The following is a 16237-nucleotide window of genomic DNA, read 5'->3' as shown; positions in this document are numbered from 1 at the left end:
TTTGGATGGCGGTTATAGCCAACAATTTATGTCAAAATAATCTTTGGCACAGTTGAAACCCTCTCGTCTGTTTTTTTTTTTTATTTTATTTTATACTTTACAAGTTTATCGTTTTAAAACTTTTATTTTTAGTCATGTTTTCAACTGCATTTCACTGTATGGAAAAGGTGAGAAATAAATGATTCTGCAGGTTAACAGATGTACATTGCAGTACGATAGCACCATGTAATGTTTATCCATCAACAAAGTACAAATTGACATTTGACACATCTTGTTCTGTCACAGATGCAGTCAATATTTATACTGTACATGTTAAAGAAAGGTAATGTTGCTGCTGCTTGGAGCAGGTGGAATCCTTGTCCTCTGAAGCAAGGATGGTGAGCTGAGATTCGCGACTTCTCATCGTTTTCATTACCCATATCTGTATATCTTCTCAACTTAGACATGTTCAACACAGTACACAGAAAGGAGAACTTCAGAGCTCTATTTTTGTGATTCAGCGTGGTGTACCGTGAGATCGTACATAAATAGATTAAATGCTTATAGTTTTTTTTCTTTTTAGGGGGAGGCGAGCAATATGTTGATATATTACAGATCATCATCATTCAGCATAGAGCTGTCATTGTGTGCTGTGACACAAAAGTAGAGAGTCTGGACGGTGAAATATCTTGTAAACTAAAACTCCTTTTTATGCAAAAATAAAGCTCTTAAAGTTACTGTGTGAAGAGGAATATTTGACAGTATAAAATTGTTTCTTATTCAGTTAGTCTAACAGCTTTACAGTAGGGTAAACCATTATATATTGGACAGTCAGCTGAACATGTATTGTCGTGGTGGTGAATAGTCTCTGTCTCTTTTGGCGGTGATTCTGCGAGGTGGAGCAGCGCAGGACAGGGACAGCACTCCTGGGACCTGCTGCTCCTCTTTCTCATCTGAGGTGGCTCTCTTAGGAATAGGTTTCAGTGGAGAAGCTGCTTGACGGTATGATTGGGTGGGTTTCAGTGGAGAAGCTGCTGGACGGTATGATTGGGTGGGCAGGAGATTTCGAGGGACGACAAGAGGAGAGAGGAGGCCAGGGGTAGGATTACTAGATGTGTTTAAGTATGAATAGCCTGTCATGGTATGGAGGGCATATGTAGGGACAAGAAGAGGTTGAGAAACTTGTTGGCTGGACATTAGAGATGAGTGTCTATTGCCCCAGTAGTAGTCCTTCTGCAAGGACTGGTGCTGGGTGCTGGGAGCAGAGACGGGCAGCATGCAGCCGTGCACACGTTGTTGCAGTTGGCTACTTTGATGATCAGTGTATGTTGCAGCATGGACCAGGCCAAAGTGGAGCTTGATAGCCAATAATTCCGCACTAAGCCGGGCATTTTCTTCTTTCAGAGCCATGAGATGAGTCTCCAGAGCAAAATCATTCATCTTTTTCTTCTCCCGTGACCGTTTGGCTGCCTCGTTGTTCTTGTGACGTTTCTCCCAGTACAGGGCATCCTTCCTCTCCTTAGGTATGAACTCCCTTTTGCGACGGCGGCCTTTCAGTAACAGTTTGTTTCCCACTTGTAAAACATGGCTATCTTGGCCCCCATGAAAAGAGGACAGGGACTCCATAGTAGATGAGAAATCGGTAACAACCAACAGAGACCTAAAATCGAGAGATAGAGGGAAGTTTTTAGTCTTTTGTAAGAGGCTGAGTCATAGAGGTACTTCCTTATGTAATGATAACTTTATGATTTACCTTTTACCTCGACTTACATTATGTTGGTTTGTCTTTTCTCAAAGCACCTTAGTATTTCTGAATGACTGGAGTCTGTGAGATGGCTGCTAACAATCTTTTTACATGTGTAATTGTCCTCCCAGTTAGCTCAATAACTGGGAGGACAATTACATATGTCATGGGGTACTGCTTGTTGGGAATCTTTACCTTGATTTAGTTGTAGATAGTAAAAATATGCATATCTACTCACCAAGGGGCTCCATCAGGAGCCATAAAGCCATGAATGCCATTTTTTTTATTGATCAAAAACAAACACTCACTATAGTACAGTCAGAGATTGATAAAAATATTGGTATTAGAAAGTGCTTAAATGACAAACTGTGAAGCAGTATTTCAATTTTCATTGATTTCTCTAAGCCATTCAGAATATAGTGATGTAGACATTCGGGTTGGGGGCCTGAATAGTGCGCACAGGGACAGTCTGCTTCTAAGACAATCAAAACATGCAAACCCCAGTGTGGTATGAATACGGTTCAGTTCCTTGTGGCAGTGTAAAGACAGCATTAGTGACTGGGGAAGTGGGCCCACAAACAAAATGACCAATAGGCCTGTTCCACCTTGGCTGGTTTGGTTTTTTTTTTCTCTTTTGAGAAGCTGCAGAGGCTACTGCAAAGCACTCAGCTGCATCTCAGTCTGTCTACCACCTCCAGACAAGCCCCCCTTTTTGAAACAACCTCACCTCCTACCTGTCTAAACCACATGAGAAATGTATGATTGGAAACATTAGGTAGACAAAGAGGAATGAAGAACGTAGACTAATATGATTCAACAGCCTCACCACTCTGTGTGATATCACCACTACAGCCCCTGACTCTCTCTCTTCATAGAGACCAATGGACAGTATTTCTCATTTTCAACCATTTTAACAAAGATTCAAATAAATGTTAATCTTTTGAAAAGTACAAATGGAAGTTAAAAGTTTAATCTACAGTAGGTTGATCTCATCATCAGTGAGCTGTGGACATCCATGACCTTTTCTCCAGTTCACCATTTGACACTGTTGCTAGGTACTAACCACTGCAGACCAACAACACCCACCAAGACCTGCAGGGTGGGAGATGATCTGACCCAGTCATCTCACCATCACAGTTTGATCCTTGTTAAAGTCACTCACATCCTGACCCTTGCCTTTTTTTCTGCTTCCAACACATCAGCTTCAAGGCCTGAATGTTCACTTGTTGCCTAGAATTCCCCACACAGTGACAGGTGCTGTTGTAATGAGATAATCAATGTTATTCACTTCACCTGTCAGTGGTCATAATGTTATGGCCGATTGGCGTAAGCTTGAACTCAAAACATAAACCTAAATGAAACATTGCTTGTGAAAATGAATAAAGCATTTTTGGTATTGCTGAACTGAGTTTTGCAGAAAGTTTCCTATGGGCAAAAAGTTGCTCTATGGTTCAGCTGAGTGGACAGGTGGTTAACTGGGCTTGTCATAGAAATCACATAAAGACCAGATTTAAAAAGCAGCCTGTTTTTATAGTTTAGTTTGAGTCTGACTAGTTTTTTCTCCCCCATCTTCCTTTTGCTCGACATGTCCGTCTAGTCACCACTTCCCCTTTTCTATCTACTTGCTTCACTTCATTCTTGTGCACTGTGGGGGGACATAAATGCGGATTGGTCCATTTTGTTGCATAAGGCTAAAGGTAAAATCAAATGGGAAGATAATTTTAAGTAGCACCTAGACTGAAAGGAATGCTGGCAGCTTTTAAATTCTATTTCATTCGCATGGGTTTGTGGGTGGTTTCATGGCAAGCTGTGCAAGAAGGATGTACATTGTGTTGAAACCACAGCAGCCCTCTATACGTGTTGTCATATGCAGAAAAGTACTCACACATTGAGCTTACACTTACTCCTTTTAACTCATTGATGTTTCCCTCATGCCTTACATCTTGCAGACAACATTGTAGTTCATTTCTAACCAGACATCATACAATACAGTCTACACGTGAACCTCACAAATGAGCTGCAAACTAAACTGTCACTCAGGGTTTCACACATAAGCACTCTCTTTTGCACAAACCATGACTTCACAGTTTAGTCCTATTTAGTTGTAGGTACTCATGTTTTCTTTCTTTCATCCCCACTTAAAGCATCTTTTCAACATATTCACTGAAATTATAGTCATATATTTTAACATACCAGTCAGACTGAGGCAGAAGCATCAAAACAAAAGTTTCAAGGAAGCCATGAACCTAGTGTGCGGTGGTGAGAATGCACATCATGTTAAAAAGCCTTTGCCCACTGAGAACCTAAACCTTGTGCCCATATGTGCTTGTATGTCTGTGTGAGAACATGCATACCGGTGTGTGACACAAAGGCTAAGTGTTGTGTACTAAAAAAAAAAAAAGCAGGAAGGGAGCAGGCAATAATCATATAGGGGGAACACAGAGAGGAAAAAAACAAAAAAGAGCGGGTTCCTGAGTGAAATCTCTCTTGAGGCCCGGCTTGCTCACTATGCTGCTGCACAGTTGCACCTGTTTCTTATTGACTAATCATAGCCAGCCTGCTTTCTAGTAAGGAACTCTCAAACTTCTTTTTTTGTGGGGTTTTATCATAGTCGACCATCTGCTGTTGGGTTTCTGTGCACTCTGTCAGCCTTTGCCAAAATAACTACCCATAGGTGGAAAGATTGGTCAGTCCATACCTCAATATACTATGTTCACTTCTTTTCTAAACTGCCAGCAGGGAAATTAGAATGAATGAATGAATGAATGCCCCCTAGGTGACTAAAGAACTTGCCTGGGTTTTTGGCTCGAGTTTTTCGTTAACATGTACTGTATATACCTCGAAGGGTAACGCTAGTAATACATAGCACCATCTTTCTCCCTTTGTGTATTGTAAATGGAAGGAACCATAAAAACATATTATTCCCTTTTTAGATTAATGTGCATGACAATTAAACTGTATAGTATGTGAGGTTTCCAGAAGAGGAAACAAGTGACATATTCTCACTGTCTACAGAGAAAAAGTGTTATGCCATCAGCACTTTAGCTGAACTGTTGAACTGATGATATTGTTCACTTACTTTGTTTGAGTATGTCCAACATTTCTAAAAATGGATCTTTATAGTTTCATACTGAATTAAAGGGATTTTTATTTTTTTTATGGTACCCTCTGGATTTATTTAAAACCATCTACTGTATGTGTCGAGAGCACTTGTTATGAATTTATCTGTTAGAAGAGAAGGGTTGTGGAAATTCAGGTGGACACAGTACAAGAACGTTTATTTCTCTGTTTGCACACATACGGCTAGTGCAGCCAGCGCAATAAAAAAGCAGAAGTCAGATACATGATGTGGTGTTTGCAGTTCATCACAATCTCAGGCTTCACACATATGTGCAGTCAATTATATCATAAATAATACTCTGTTTCACGAAACGCCTGTATGACGCAGTACAATAATAATATATACCACCTTGCCTAAAATGTTCAGGAATGCTTTAGTTCATCCATCTCACAAATATGTAGGATAGAACTTTTCAAAACATGTTGCACCGCATTGCAACACCACCCAATACAGCTTTAACAGTTATATGTTTAAATAAACATGGTGTTGACACAGTGTTAACACAAACTGAATTTTAACCTTGTAAAAGGAATTAGTACAGTACTGCTCTACTAATTAACAGTACAGTGCAGATGTGTCTTTGACTTTTTGCTCATTCTTTCACATATCTATTATAAAATAAAGGCAACACAAACTTTTGAATTTGGTCCTGAGAATATATCCAGTTAGGAGTTTTTTGGGATTACTGGGATAAGAAGTAATTTCATGTGTAAATCTAAACAGTCACAGGTCACAGATTTCAGTCACGCTGTACCACACTATCATCCTAATTGAACTACACCAATCAGCCATAGCATTATGAGCACCTGCCTAATACTGTGTACACAGGGGTTAGTTTGGCAGTTGACACTCGTGTCACTCTGCAGCTCACTGTGCATCTTCTGTGAATCTGTTTGCTTCCATAGTTCTACTGTCAGGAAGAGCACAGATGTGCTGACCACTCATTGAAAAGGAGTGAAAACTGTGGTTGTGAGAAAAAGTTCGAGATAATGTTTTAGACAAATTCAACAGCCAATCTAGGTGTGATGTCACCACTATAGCTGCTAAATCTTTGTCTTCTTAGAGACCAATGTACAACCCCAAATCAGAAAAGGTTTGGATGGTATGAAAAATCAAAATTAAAACTAAAAATAGTGAATTGTAAATCATGTCTCCTGTATTACATTGAAAACAATACAGCAGCACATTATTTGCTGTGATACCTCATCAACTTTATGCTTTGACCAAAATAAATGCATTTCAATTCTGATGCCCACAAAAGGAAGCCCTATGTCAACAGTGTCCAAAAGAACAGTCGACTCCTGTGAGCTCAGAGGCATCTGGGATGGGCCATCACACGGTGGAAACGTGAAATGTGGTTAGATGAATCAGTAGTTCAGGTCTTTTTTTGTTTTGTTTTGTTTTTAAAGGAATAGGCGCCATGTGCTCTGGACCAAAGAGAAAAAGGACCATCGAGACATTTACCAGCAACAAGTCCAGAACCGGGGTCTGTCATGGTCAAGGAGTTGTGTCAAAGGCAATTTACACTTCTGTGATGACTCTATTGATGCTAATCTAAACTAATCCATGACCCTGTCACTGTTTGTCCTTCCTTAGACACTGTTGGGAGGTACTAACCACTGAAGACCAGCGTCAGTGTCTTGCCCAAGGACACTTTGGCATGTGGACTGCCGGCACTGAGATTCAAACCTTCAACCTTCTGGGTGGAGACAACTGCTTTATCTACTGAACCACTGTCTAATATACCCCACACACTGACAGGTGCCACTGTAACATGATGATCAGTCTTATTCACTTCATAATGTTACGGCTGATTGTTGTATAATTGCTATAGAAGATTATTGTGTATTATATAAATATATATTAATAAAACCTTTTAGAGCAAAGAACAGTATGGACTTCTGGCACAACTTCACCCAATGTCAAGGTGCATGACGAAGAGAAGTTGATTTTAAGAGGTAAAAGCTACAGCAAAACTTGTAGTCGAAAGAACAGTTGGGCCAGGACCTGGTATTAGATATCAAAAATGACATAAATTTGATATGGTCCAGCAGTAAAGGTTTTCGTTACACTACAGTTGTTGCTGGAGTTTTGCCCCTCATGTTATATTAAACTGCTGAAAATTCAGTTAATTATTTTCAGCTTTACATTATCAACATTTTATAGTAAGGTGAGCTTGTATCACGGAAATGAGCAAAACTGTCTTAGTGAGTAAATGTTGCAGATATTTAAAATGTAGTACTTCCTCCTTCTCAAACAGTTCTTGCCAGATCAGAGAGTAACATTTTTGTAAACACCCTGATATATGTATATGTGTATTTATACACACACATTACGTGAATGCAGGTACAGCAACCAAATGTTCACTGAGTTTGCCATTTATTTCACAGTATACGTGTAAAAACCATTTGATCTCTAACACCTCATTCATTTTCTTCTCTGAATTTATCTGCTGTTAACATCTGCCAAACCACTTCACATGAGGAAAAAAAAAAAATAGCTCAAGGCCTTACCTTCGACTGTTATGTGCAGAAAGTCCACTGCCTCTGAAGTGCTAGCAACTTAAATTTAAAGACAGCTCACTCTCTCCTAGTACTAATAGACAACTTAGCACTAAACACTCCTGTGAGACTGTGTCATGTGATTGATAGGCTTCAGAGTGGGATTCATCATAGTGACTTGTTGGTTTCAGCTCTACCTTTTTTTTCTTTCTCTCACTTATTGTGTTGTCCCCCCCCCCCTTGATCTTGATGTGTTGTGATGTTAGTGGCTTGCCCAAGCAGGGGTCTCCCCTGTACAATGCTGCTCTCAGTTTTAGACACATTTGGTGTGTTGCATGCTAACATTGTACCAGAGCATACATATAAAGTTCTAGAATATAATGCTGCCACTTTAAATAATCTTTTAAGTAAATCCATGCCATTTGTCTTTGCAGCGTGCTGCTGTACTGTAGATGTGTGTGTTGTGTAGTATTCAATTGCATGTTTTATTCACACAGACTTCTTACATTTCAGATGCTTACCTGCCTCTTCCCAGAAAAAAGTAAATGTAGTATTTGTATTAGTAGAAGCAGTAGTTGTATAAAGGACTTGGCCACCACAACCAGACAAAAGATATCACCAGTTCTGCTCCCTTCAGGTGGCTGCAGTAAATCTACAGTAAGTGAAAGGACTGAACTAAACTGACTGACCTAAGATTCACAGAGAAAAAGAGAAATGTTCGACACTGGTCAGTCTCAACTATGTGTTTGCACTTTTAAAATCCTTTCATTAAGTTGCTTTTTCCAATGCACTTTGCCTGGTTGTTATACAATATAGTAAGAAAAATTGTTCTCAGAATGATAAAACATGTTTTTGCTACAAGTGGAAATAGCACCTCAAACCAGTTTATATATTTAGACATTGTCACACGTACTAAAGTATGATTTTTGCTTCCTGTGTGATGCGCTTTAACTGTTAATATCAATCAAGATGCACCAGAGGTCTATGATAATACTTTACTGATGTGATATAGCCCAGAAGATACAGTTTAATCAGGAATACATTTAAGCTCTAGTATTTAGGCTGAACATCTGTTATGTTTAGACAAATCTAAATATCTCTTGTGTCCATGGGATGGATAAAACTGTTACAAGTCCCATTGTCAAAATTGGAAAATATATTAAACAAACAGTTAAATTTAACATAATCTGACACTAAATAAGAAAATATTTGGAACTGCATGACCCAGAAGTGATAATTGAGTGGCCTGACATTTTGCAACCACCAATATGACACAATTGTTTCATGTTCATATTCATGTCCAAATTAAGATAAGGCATGGAATCTGACTAAATATTCCTGACACTTCTTATATTTCATTGCAGAGTTCCTCAAATAGAAGACATTTAATTAAATTTTGGTTTAAATTTATTAAAAGCAGTTCGAGCTATGCTCCTTTACAAATGCTTTTGCACAAAACATGCAAAATGTTAATAAGCTTTAGAATTCTTAGACTTCAGTGCCTTTTTTGAAAAGGGATTACTTAATTTCTAATAGGTTTACTAATATTCAGTGGTTTTTGTTAATGCTCATGATGTTTTCCAACTCCCATGTTTTCTTTACTTTCAAATCAGTGTAAATAAAACAAGGTTTACTGTATTTCGCTTTGATAGTTGTTAGTTTGTCTTCCCAAACCTGCTAGAAAATACATGCACTTTGTAGAGGCAGAATTTATTTAAAACAGGTATTTTAATAAGGAAACAAAAGCCTGCTGGTTTGAGCTGCATGAATCCACACCTGCTGCACTATTTGTGTTGTAGCGCCCTCTGCTGTTGTTTTATGGAACATGCTGCTGTGTGAGATTGATAACTTGGGATGCCAGCGACTTGTCAAAGATTAAATCAGATCAATAAACCGGTTTTGAAGAACTCTTTTGTTAGAAGTATAGCGTAACAAAGCCTAATCCTAACGTAGGTACCACACGAGCAGCTAAATGTGACTGGCTTGTCATATTTCACCACCCTGCATCACAGTTTGATTTAATTTAGTGCTGGTGAAAAAAGAACAAACTTTCTAGATGCACTTTCCCAGTGGTGCGTGCAGAAGAAAATCTTAAACGGTTCAGCCACGGGTTTGACTGTCATATAGACCTACACCAGTGTAGCTGGTTGCACCCTCATGAATAACCCTCAATTAACATAAGCTGCAAGAATAAATAATAAATAGGATGGAGATTATTTAGTTTTGTATCACCGTGGTCTTTCTAATAAGTCTTTCTAAATGCGTTTTGAATGACAATTAAAATACTACACCTTGGTCTCTTATTTTCCAAACCTTTGCTAAATAACAACGAGAGATATAACATATTGGAATTTTCATAAAGGGTGGAAAATACCCCACAGGTTTTTAGTAACGATCAACCGAGTGGAGACATTTCGTTGTTTTTTCTTAATACTCCAGACTTGAACAAAAATGAGCACCACATGCAACCATATGCAATGCAAGATGAAGTTGCATGGGGCTATTACCCGTATAAACAACATTCAACGTTTGGATTTCCATTGAACCTGCTGGGAAATCACGCAGGGAAATACCAAGCCAACAAACTGCCAGTTTCGTTGGCTCAGGCGCTACCACAGATAAACAACTCCTCAAATCCACCAGTCAACCTAGAATCAAACTCCTCTCCAATAAATCAAGACAAAGCAAGACATGAGATGAAAGTGGACGTAATCTAAATGTTTGGTGGATTTCTGACGACACTTTTTCAGGCGTGCAGTCTAACATCTATTTTATATTAAAAGAACCCTTTAAAACCACAACATCAGCCAGTAAATCCACACTGTAAGATGTCCTTCTATAAGTATTCTTTCTGTTTCTATTATGGCCAAATAACAAATTGGAAGGCGGGGAGTAGATTCAAATTGTAAAGTCTCTGTATTCATTGCTAATCAAAAATATTCATAGCTGTAAGTGCATTTAAGGCATGAATGCAGCTTGTTTTTCTCGCGACTCAAGCAGTCCTCTTAGCATCTGTCAGGACCGAGGTGCATCTCTTGCTGAGGCGGGCCCGGGGGTACACTGCTGAACTGGCTCTTGAAGATCCTCTCAGTGTCTGCCTCCACACCGAGATCTTGACCCTTTCTCTCCTGCATGTACAGAGGCAGGCCGGGGTAGACGGCCGATGGTGCCAGGCAGGAGGATCGCCAAGGCAGAAGAAGATTGTTACACACTGCTGAGTGATTCAAATGAGGCACCAGCCAACTCTGAGCTGGATACGGCAGGGTGGAGGCATGATGGAGCGCGTCAGGTGGCTGCAGTAATGCTCGGATAGGCCTAGAGGTGGAGATAGGGATGTCATCGCTGGAGGAGATTTGTCGCAGGACATCCATCTCTCCCTCCGCTGACCTCCCGCCCTCTAAAGTTGCTCGGGGAGTGAGGACACAGAGCCCGGAGAGAGGGAGGATGCTTTTCTGTGTGCCACAGTTCTGAGGACTTTGTGGATTAAAACCACCAGCGCATCTAGTTGAGCCAAACCACGGGATCTTGACCTCAAAAGGGGGGCTGACTGTCCCTTGATCCCTCACACCTAGGATAGAAGCTGGGTTGATCTTGCTGTTGCCCCACAGCCCTGTCTGGCAAAGGGCAGGGCTATGGACCGGTCTAGGTGAGGACAGGGTAGAAGAAGCTACAAAAGGCGGTGTAGATGTTGCACAAGCCCTGGCAGCTTTGCTCTTTTCTTCACGGAGACTGATGTGATACTGCAGGCTGAGCACTTGCGCCCGTAGCTGTACGTTCTCCTCACTCACGGCCAGTAGCCGGTCCTCCAGCATCAGGTCATTCAGCCTCCGTTTCTCCCTTGACCGCTTGGCCGCCTCGTTGTTCTTGTGTCGTTTTTCCCAGTAGGCGGAATCCTTCCTGTCTGCGGGGATCATCTTCCTCTTGCGGCGTGTAACGGGGCTCTCGTAGCTGCTGGAGGCCCGTAAACGCAGGACACGTCGAGTCACCACGGAGGGCCTTACCACCGGGAACAGCAGTCCACGGTCAGGATCGGACTCCATGTAGCTGCTGCTGTCGACCGAGGAGGAGGGCCGGCAGGATGCAGCGGCCCCAGAACCGTCACGTGTAGTGGGGGTGGACATGGCACTATGGGGGGGAATCAACGTTTCACCCAGGACAGTATTTATTAGCTAAATTTTAGAAACACAATTTTATCTATCTATCTATCTATCTATCTATCTATCTATCTATCTATCTATCTATCTATCTATCTATCCATCTAGGTTAACCCTATAAATTCAGCTACAGCCTAATCGCAGTGGATGTAAATTATTAACTGCCAGGCCTACTTTTATTTTCAGGCCTGCTTGGTGGAAATATTTAACTTTTTCCTTCGCCATTATTGCCAATCCCCTGTCCTGTTTGTTTGAGCGCTGTAACTGTAATGATAACTTGAATGATGCACTGATAAATAAAAGTAAACAACAATAGCCTCCTCCCGCAGCAACATTGTTGTTTTGTGTTAATGCGTCACTATTAATAATTAGCAAAGTGATAAAAATGAAAGGGGCCATGCAGTTTTACCTTTAACCCTAAATTGCATTTTGCTGATAATACTTACACAGATAAGATTTTACTTGTAATTAGATTTAATTTGGATGTGAATGCTTCTCCCGCTCCTCGTTATTTAGGCATCAGCAAAGAGCACCGTAGTATGCCACATTTTTGCATATGGTTTCAAGATTTATAAGAAAAAATACATGATAAAAATCAGCCACAGGTAACCATAAGAAAGACGATGAAAAGAATAATTACTAGATTTGACTTGTTTTGCCTCCAGACTTTGTCAAACTGGACATTTATCTAGCGTGACTATGTTAAACTCGTCGCACTGACCTGAAAGTAAAGATGACACCTGTGGGATGATAGTGAAGGTAGGATCAGCTTTAAGAGTTTGTTGTAATTCTGCAACACACACAACAAAGTACATCGTTAGACGTAGCACTTACAACTTACTTACTTTATTTACAAGTGTTGTAGATGTGCCACGTTTGTTCGGAGGAGGCTGCGCTTACCTGTCGATCACAATCAGCGTTGAAGTTAGCAGAGCTGCAGGCGGAGCGCACGTTACAGTACTGTGCACGGAGCCACTCGCGTTGTGTCTCCTTGCTGTCAGTTTAACGCTGTGGAAACTGATCTGGCGACTACACTTGGAGAGCGGAAGTCCAAGACAACAGCTCGGTCACGGTCAAACCAACAGGTGGTACTGAAATGAGTCACTTTGGATCAACTGCCCTACTTATTGCGCTTGGCTCCTGCAGCGCTTGGTTGTAGCGCATTGCCTGCAAAACGATGCTTTGATGCATTCCATGCCAAGCTTTATTAGTATATAACTATAGCAGACTTTATCCATTTATTTCTGGGAGATTATTAAAATAGGCTATTTTAACAGTTGTATAAAAAAGTTGAGTATGTTTTTAAAATAATGCAAACAACGTAAAAATCACACAAACATACTGTACATTAAATCCTGATGTGTTTATTTGGTTAGATAGTTTAAAACTGAATTAACCATTCACACCATAAACACTGACGTCTTTCAAAGCTGTTCTCATTTATCAGCATAGAAGTTATTTGGCTCTTATCTCTGATCAAATGGAAGTGTGGAAATTACTAACAACCAATGAGGCTGCCATACCCCCTTTCCACTTCTTCCAAAAGAGAAATTTTGTTTAGCTTGATTTTCATGCTGAACTAAAAGTTTTGCATCAGTAAATCATCCTCCTTCAAGCATTATAACACATATTGCTGCAAATGCCCCCCAGAATAAAATTCAAGGATGGATTCATGTGTTCATCTGTCAGTCTAACCTCCGCCTCCTTGTTCCTCTGGTCACTGAAGCTGTTGTCCCTGGAAAAGATGTTGTCTTGAAGGTAGCATATGTTGCTCCAAGCACTGTGTATTTTTCAGCATTAATGGTGCCATCACAGAAGTGCAAGTTACCTTTGCCAAGGCACTGACACAACCCCAGACCATGACAGACCCTGGCTTTTTTTGTTTTTGGTCCAGAGCACATGGCATCGTTTCCTTCCGAAAGAGAGCTTCAGATGATCAGCCTCATGTTGTATGGATGTGCACACACATTCTCATCTGTTTGAGCTGCTCTTTACTATCAGCTACAATGCATTTCAGATGTTATGTGTACTGCCTGCAACCCCTGTTTATCTTCACTTGTCCAAATACTGCATTGTTAGATGTCATATCAGCTTCTGGGATATTCATGTGTCTTTGATGCAGTTGTTTTCCTTTGAGAGTTATGGAGTCACTCTCACATAAAGACTATGAAGAGTTAGTCTAGGAGCTGAAGAAATTCACCCTAACTAACTAAATGGGATGCCATCAATTGCCTCATTCCCCACTTTCACAGAGACTGTCTGGGTTGAATCACCAACTGCACAGCACAGAACCAAACTGCAGCAAGGTATCTTGTCATTGTGGGATACCAGATATATCTGCACACCTTCCTTAGCAAGTTCAGATCAGTACAAGAAGTGTCATCAAAAGATCATGATCCACCTCCCTCATTCTGGCCCCATCAAGCACTGTCATTTAGAAGAATGACAGACAGACAGGCAGACAGACATGAAAACAGCTTCTCCTCCCAGGTGGTGAAGACACCCAGTCTGAACAGCACCACCACACTATAGAATGCCACCAAAATGGAAAACCACACTACACTGTACATATCACTGTTCTGCAGTTTGTGTTGGAGATTTCACTGTGATGAGCTGAGAGTGGGGCTGTCCAGAGCGTTTGGGGTGGGGGGGGGTGGGCTTTGAGTTATAAGTCCTGTGTTTGTAGAAAACTCCAGCAGATTTTTCTTTTTGACTCACTGTAACCACAGAAGCCTCAGTCAGCCATGTTCCAGTTAGGTTTTGTTTTCAGTCAGAAGATAGTCTCCAGATTTTTAAAGAGGTAGTAACAGGGCAGATTGTATTGATTCTGCTGATTAGTCTCATTGTTTTCATGAGACATAAACATATGAACATGGATGGACACACACACACACACACACACACACACACATAGGAGGGACACAGACTTACCAACATAATGTAGCACTACCAGGAACTGTATTTTAGCATGTTATACCATGTTACATAGAAATTATTCAGCTTTGATTGAGTGTACCTCAGTACTGACTGAACCTGCAGCAGATGACTCACTGTTACTGTTCAAATGAAGTTTCTCATAACATATTGTGGTATATCATGAAGGGCCTGCATAATCTTTACCACTGCCACTTTCTCATTGTGTCGCAGTACCCACATCCTGACTGCATGTTGCAGAAGAGTTTTCTTTATGTGGATGATTTCTCTTGAGCATTATATATCCTATTGCTTTTATGGTGATAGAAGGTCCAGTTTAACTTCTTTTTCTGAGAGGGAATTGCACAGCTGATCAAACCCTGACCTGTGCCATGTATATTTCTTTGGAATGACTGTCCACACCGTAGTTTTCATAGTTATGGATACAGTGGGTCTTCCCTGTTTAAAGGATGTTACAGCTGATGTTATTCTATATTTTTCTTATTGTCAGCAAAATCTGTGAAGACATTAAAATCAACAATGTGTTTGTTGGGACATAAATCTGTGAAAACATTACAAATTTATTGTTTCAATTTTAGAAGGCTACATTATTTCCTTAAGTAGCTGGGCACTGTAGTTTTAGCAAACACTACTCAAACACAAAAACATTGTATTTGTTCGGAACTAATTTCAGCTGTGGTGCTATCAACAGAGTGGGTGAGACCACACCATTAGTTTCATTTAGTCTCTAATGTGTTTCTAACCATGGTTGCCATTACTTAGAGGCCAACACCAAAGTACTTTTAACACCATTTTTAAATATAATTTATATTTTGTTCATGGTTTTATTGATATTAATAAAACTGAATTTGTTTTTTTACTTCTGCTTTCTTAAGCTGTGTAAGTTTTTAATGATAATGGTGTTTGCAGTGGCATTATTGTCAGACAGGGATGCTAAATTACTGTACAATGTCTCCAATTATTGAAATCTTTTGTTGCACTGTTATTTGAAAAAAATGTTCATTCTGTTTTTTTTTTTTACATTTCTTCTATGAACACACAACCTATAATTTAGCTTTATTTCATGCAGACAAAAAAAAATCCATTCTTGGGGTGCTGTACCCTGCACAACTCCTAATGCATTTCTCTGAGAACTTCTATTACTCTGGTCACAACCAATTATGTCTCCTAGGTATTCTGCCCTCCAGAAACGAATGTCCTTCATTATGTTAACCAAACAGTAACCTGTATGTGCGTATACAGAGAATTCATTAGAAGGGCAATGAAGCGTTATCCTAAATGTAATTACATGCAGCCAATGTGACAGTTCACAACACTACATAAGTGATCACTGCAATTAGAGCTGATGAAGGAAGCAATTTGCAAAACAATACAGGTACAAATGATTGTGAACCTCCAGCTTTTGTAATTTGTTATGAATCACAGGTTCTTTTTTTTTCTCCTTCACCCTCATGGATCATAATCTCCTGCTGAGGAAAAGACGCTTCTGTCATACATTAGATCAGTGTGTATAAAGAAACGTAATTTTGTTACATTTCTTTACTGTAATCATTATTAAAAGAACTCATTTGGGAAGAGGTCACATAGTTGCCGCTTAACGTTTCAAAGGAGGAATGGAATAATGCCGAAAAAAATCAATGAAAAATGGCACTAACTGTGGCAGAACTAATTATACAATGATCCTGAAGTATTATTGATAACCTGGAATGGGAGGCAGAGCCTTTAGCCTTTAGAGTTCAAGAGGTGGACACCCTCTCTACCTTTAAGAGTAGACTTAAGACTTTCCTTTTTGATACAGCTTATA

At 40.1% G+C, this 16237-nt stretch overlaps 2 protein-coding genes across 4 annotated transcripts; both read right to left on the bottom strand.

Moving 5' to 3' along the window:
* Nucleotides 1-108: 108 nt before the first annotated feature.
* LOC109974189 (nuclear factor interleukin-3-regulated protein-like) lies at nucleotides 109-4185 on the bottom strand. Of its 2 annotated transcripts, none has more exons than XM_020624267.1 (2): nucleotides 3917-4185; nucleotides 109-1639 (listed from the first exon to the last, which is right to left on the bottom strand). In XM_020624267.1, the coding sequence occupies exons 1-2, from the start codon at nucleotides 3937-3939 to the stop codon at nucleotides 811-813; spliced, it is 852 nt and encodes a 283-aa protein (XP_020479923.1). In that variant the 5' UTR covers nucleotides 3940-4185; the 3' UTR covers nucleotides 109-810. The 2 variants fall into 2 exon arrangements, with proteins under 2 accessions (XP_020479923.1, XP_020479922.1); XM_020624266.1 differs by lacking the exon at nucleotides 3917-4185 and adding an exon at nucleotides 2810-2943.
* A 4820-nt stretch (nucleotides 4186-9005) lies between these two features.
* LOC109974188 (uncharacterized) lies at nucleotides 9006-12854 on the bottom strand. Of its 2 annotated transcripts, XM_020624264.1 has the most exons (3): nucleotides 12400-12854; nucleotides 12221-12289; nucleotides 9007-11470 (listed from the first exon to the last, which is right to left on the bottom strand). In XM_020624264.1, the coding sequence occupies exon 3, from the start codon at nucleotides 11464-11466 to the stop codon at nucleotides 10351-10353; it is 1116 nt and encodes a 371-aa protein (XP_020479920.1). In that variant the 5' UTR covers nucleotides 11467-11470; nucleotides 12221-12289; nucleotides 12400-12854; the 3' UTR covers nucleotides 9007-10350. The 2 variants fall into 2 exon arrangements, with proteins under 2 accessions (XP_020479921.1, XP_020479920.1); XM_020624265.1 differs by lacking the exons at nucleotides 12221-12289; nucleotides 12400-12854 and adding an exon at nucleotides 11674-12193 and having other exon boundaries at nucleotides 9006-11470.
* Nucleotides 12855-16237: the final 3383 nt, after the last annotated feature.

This window comes from Monopterus albus, unplaced genomic scaffold, assembly GCF_001952655.1.
Source record: "Monopterus albus unplaced genomic scaffold, M_albus_1.0 scaffold323.1, whole genome shotgun sequence".
NCBI lineage: Eukaryota > Metazoa > Chordata > Actinopteri > Synbranchiformes > Synbranchidae > Monopterus > Monopterus albus.
Note: the sequence above shows the minus strand (reverse complement) of the source record. Positions and strands in the feature narration are given on the sequence as shown.

What these genes read in the sequence shown, in the direction of transcription:
- LOC109974189 (XM_020624266.1), bottom strand. Translation starts at nt 2,847, where the DNA reads ATGACTGGGTCAGATCATCTCCCACCCTGCAGGTCTTG. An exon ending in CTCCCACCCTGCAGGTCTTG is followed by an intron (nt 1,640 to 2,809) that starts GTGGGTGTTGTT and finishes TCTCGATTTTAG; the next exon opens with GTCTCTGTTGGTTGTTACCG.
- LOC109974188 (XM_020624264.1), bottom strand. Translation starts at nt 11,466, where the DNA reads ATGTCCACCCCCACTACACGTGACGGTTCTGGGGCCGCTGCATCCTGC.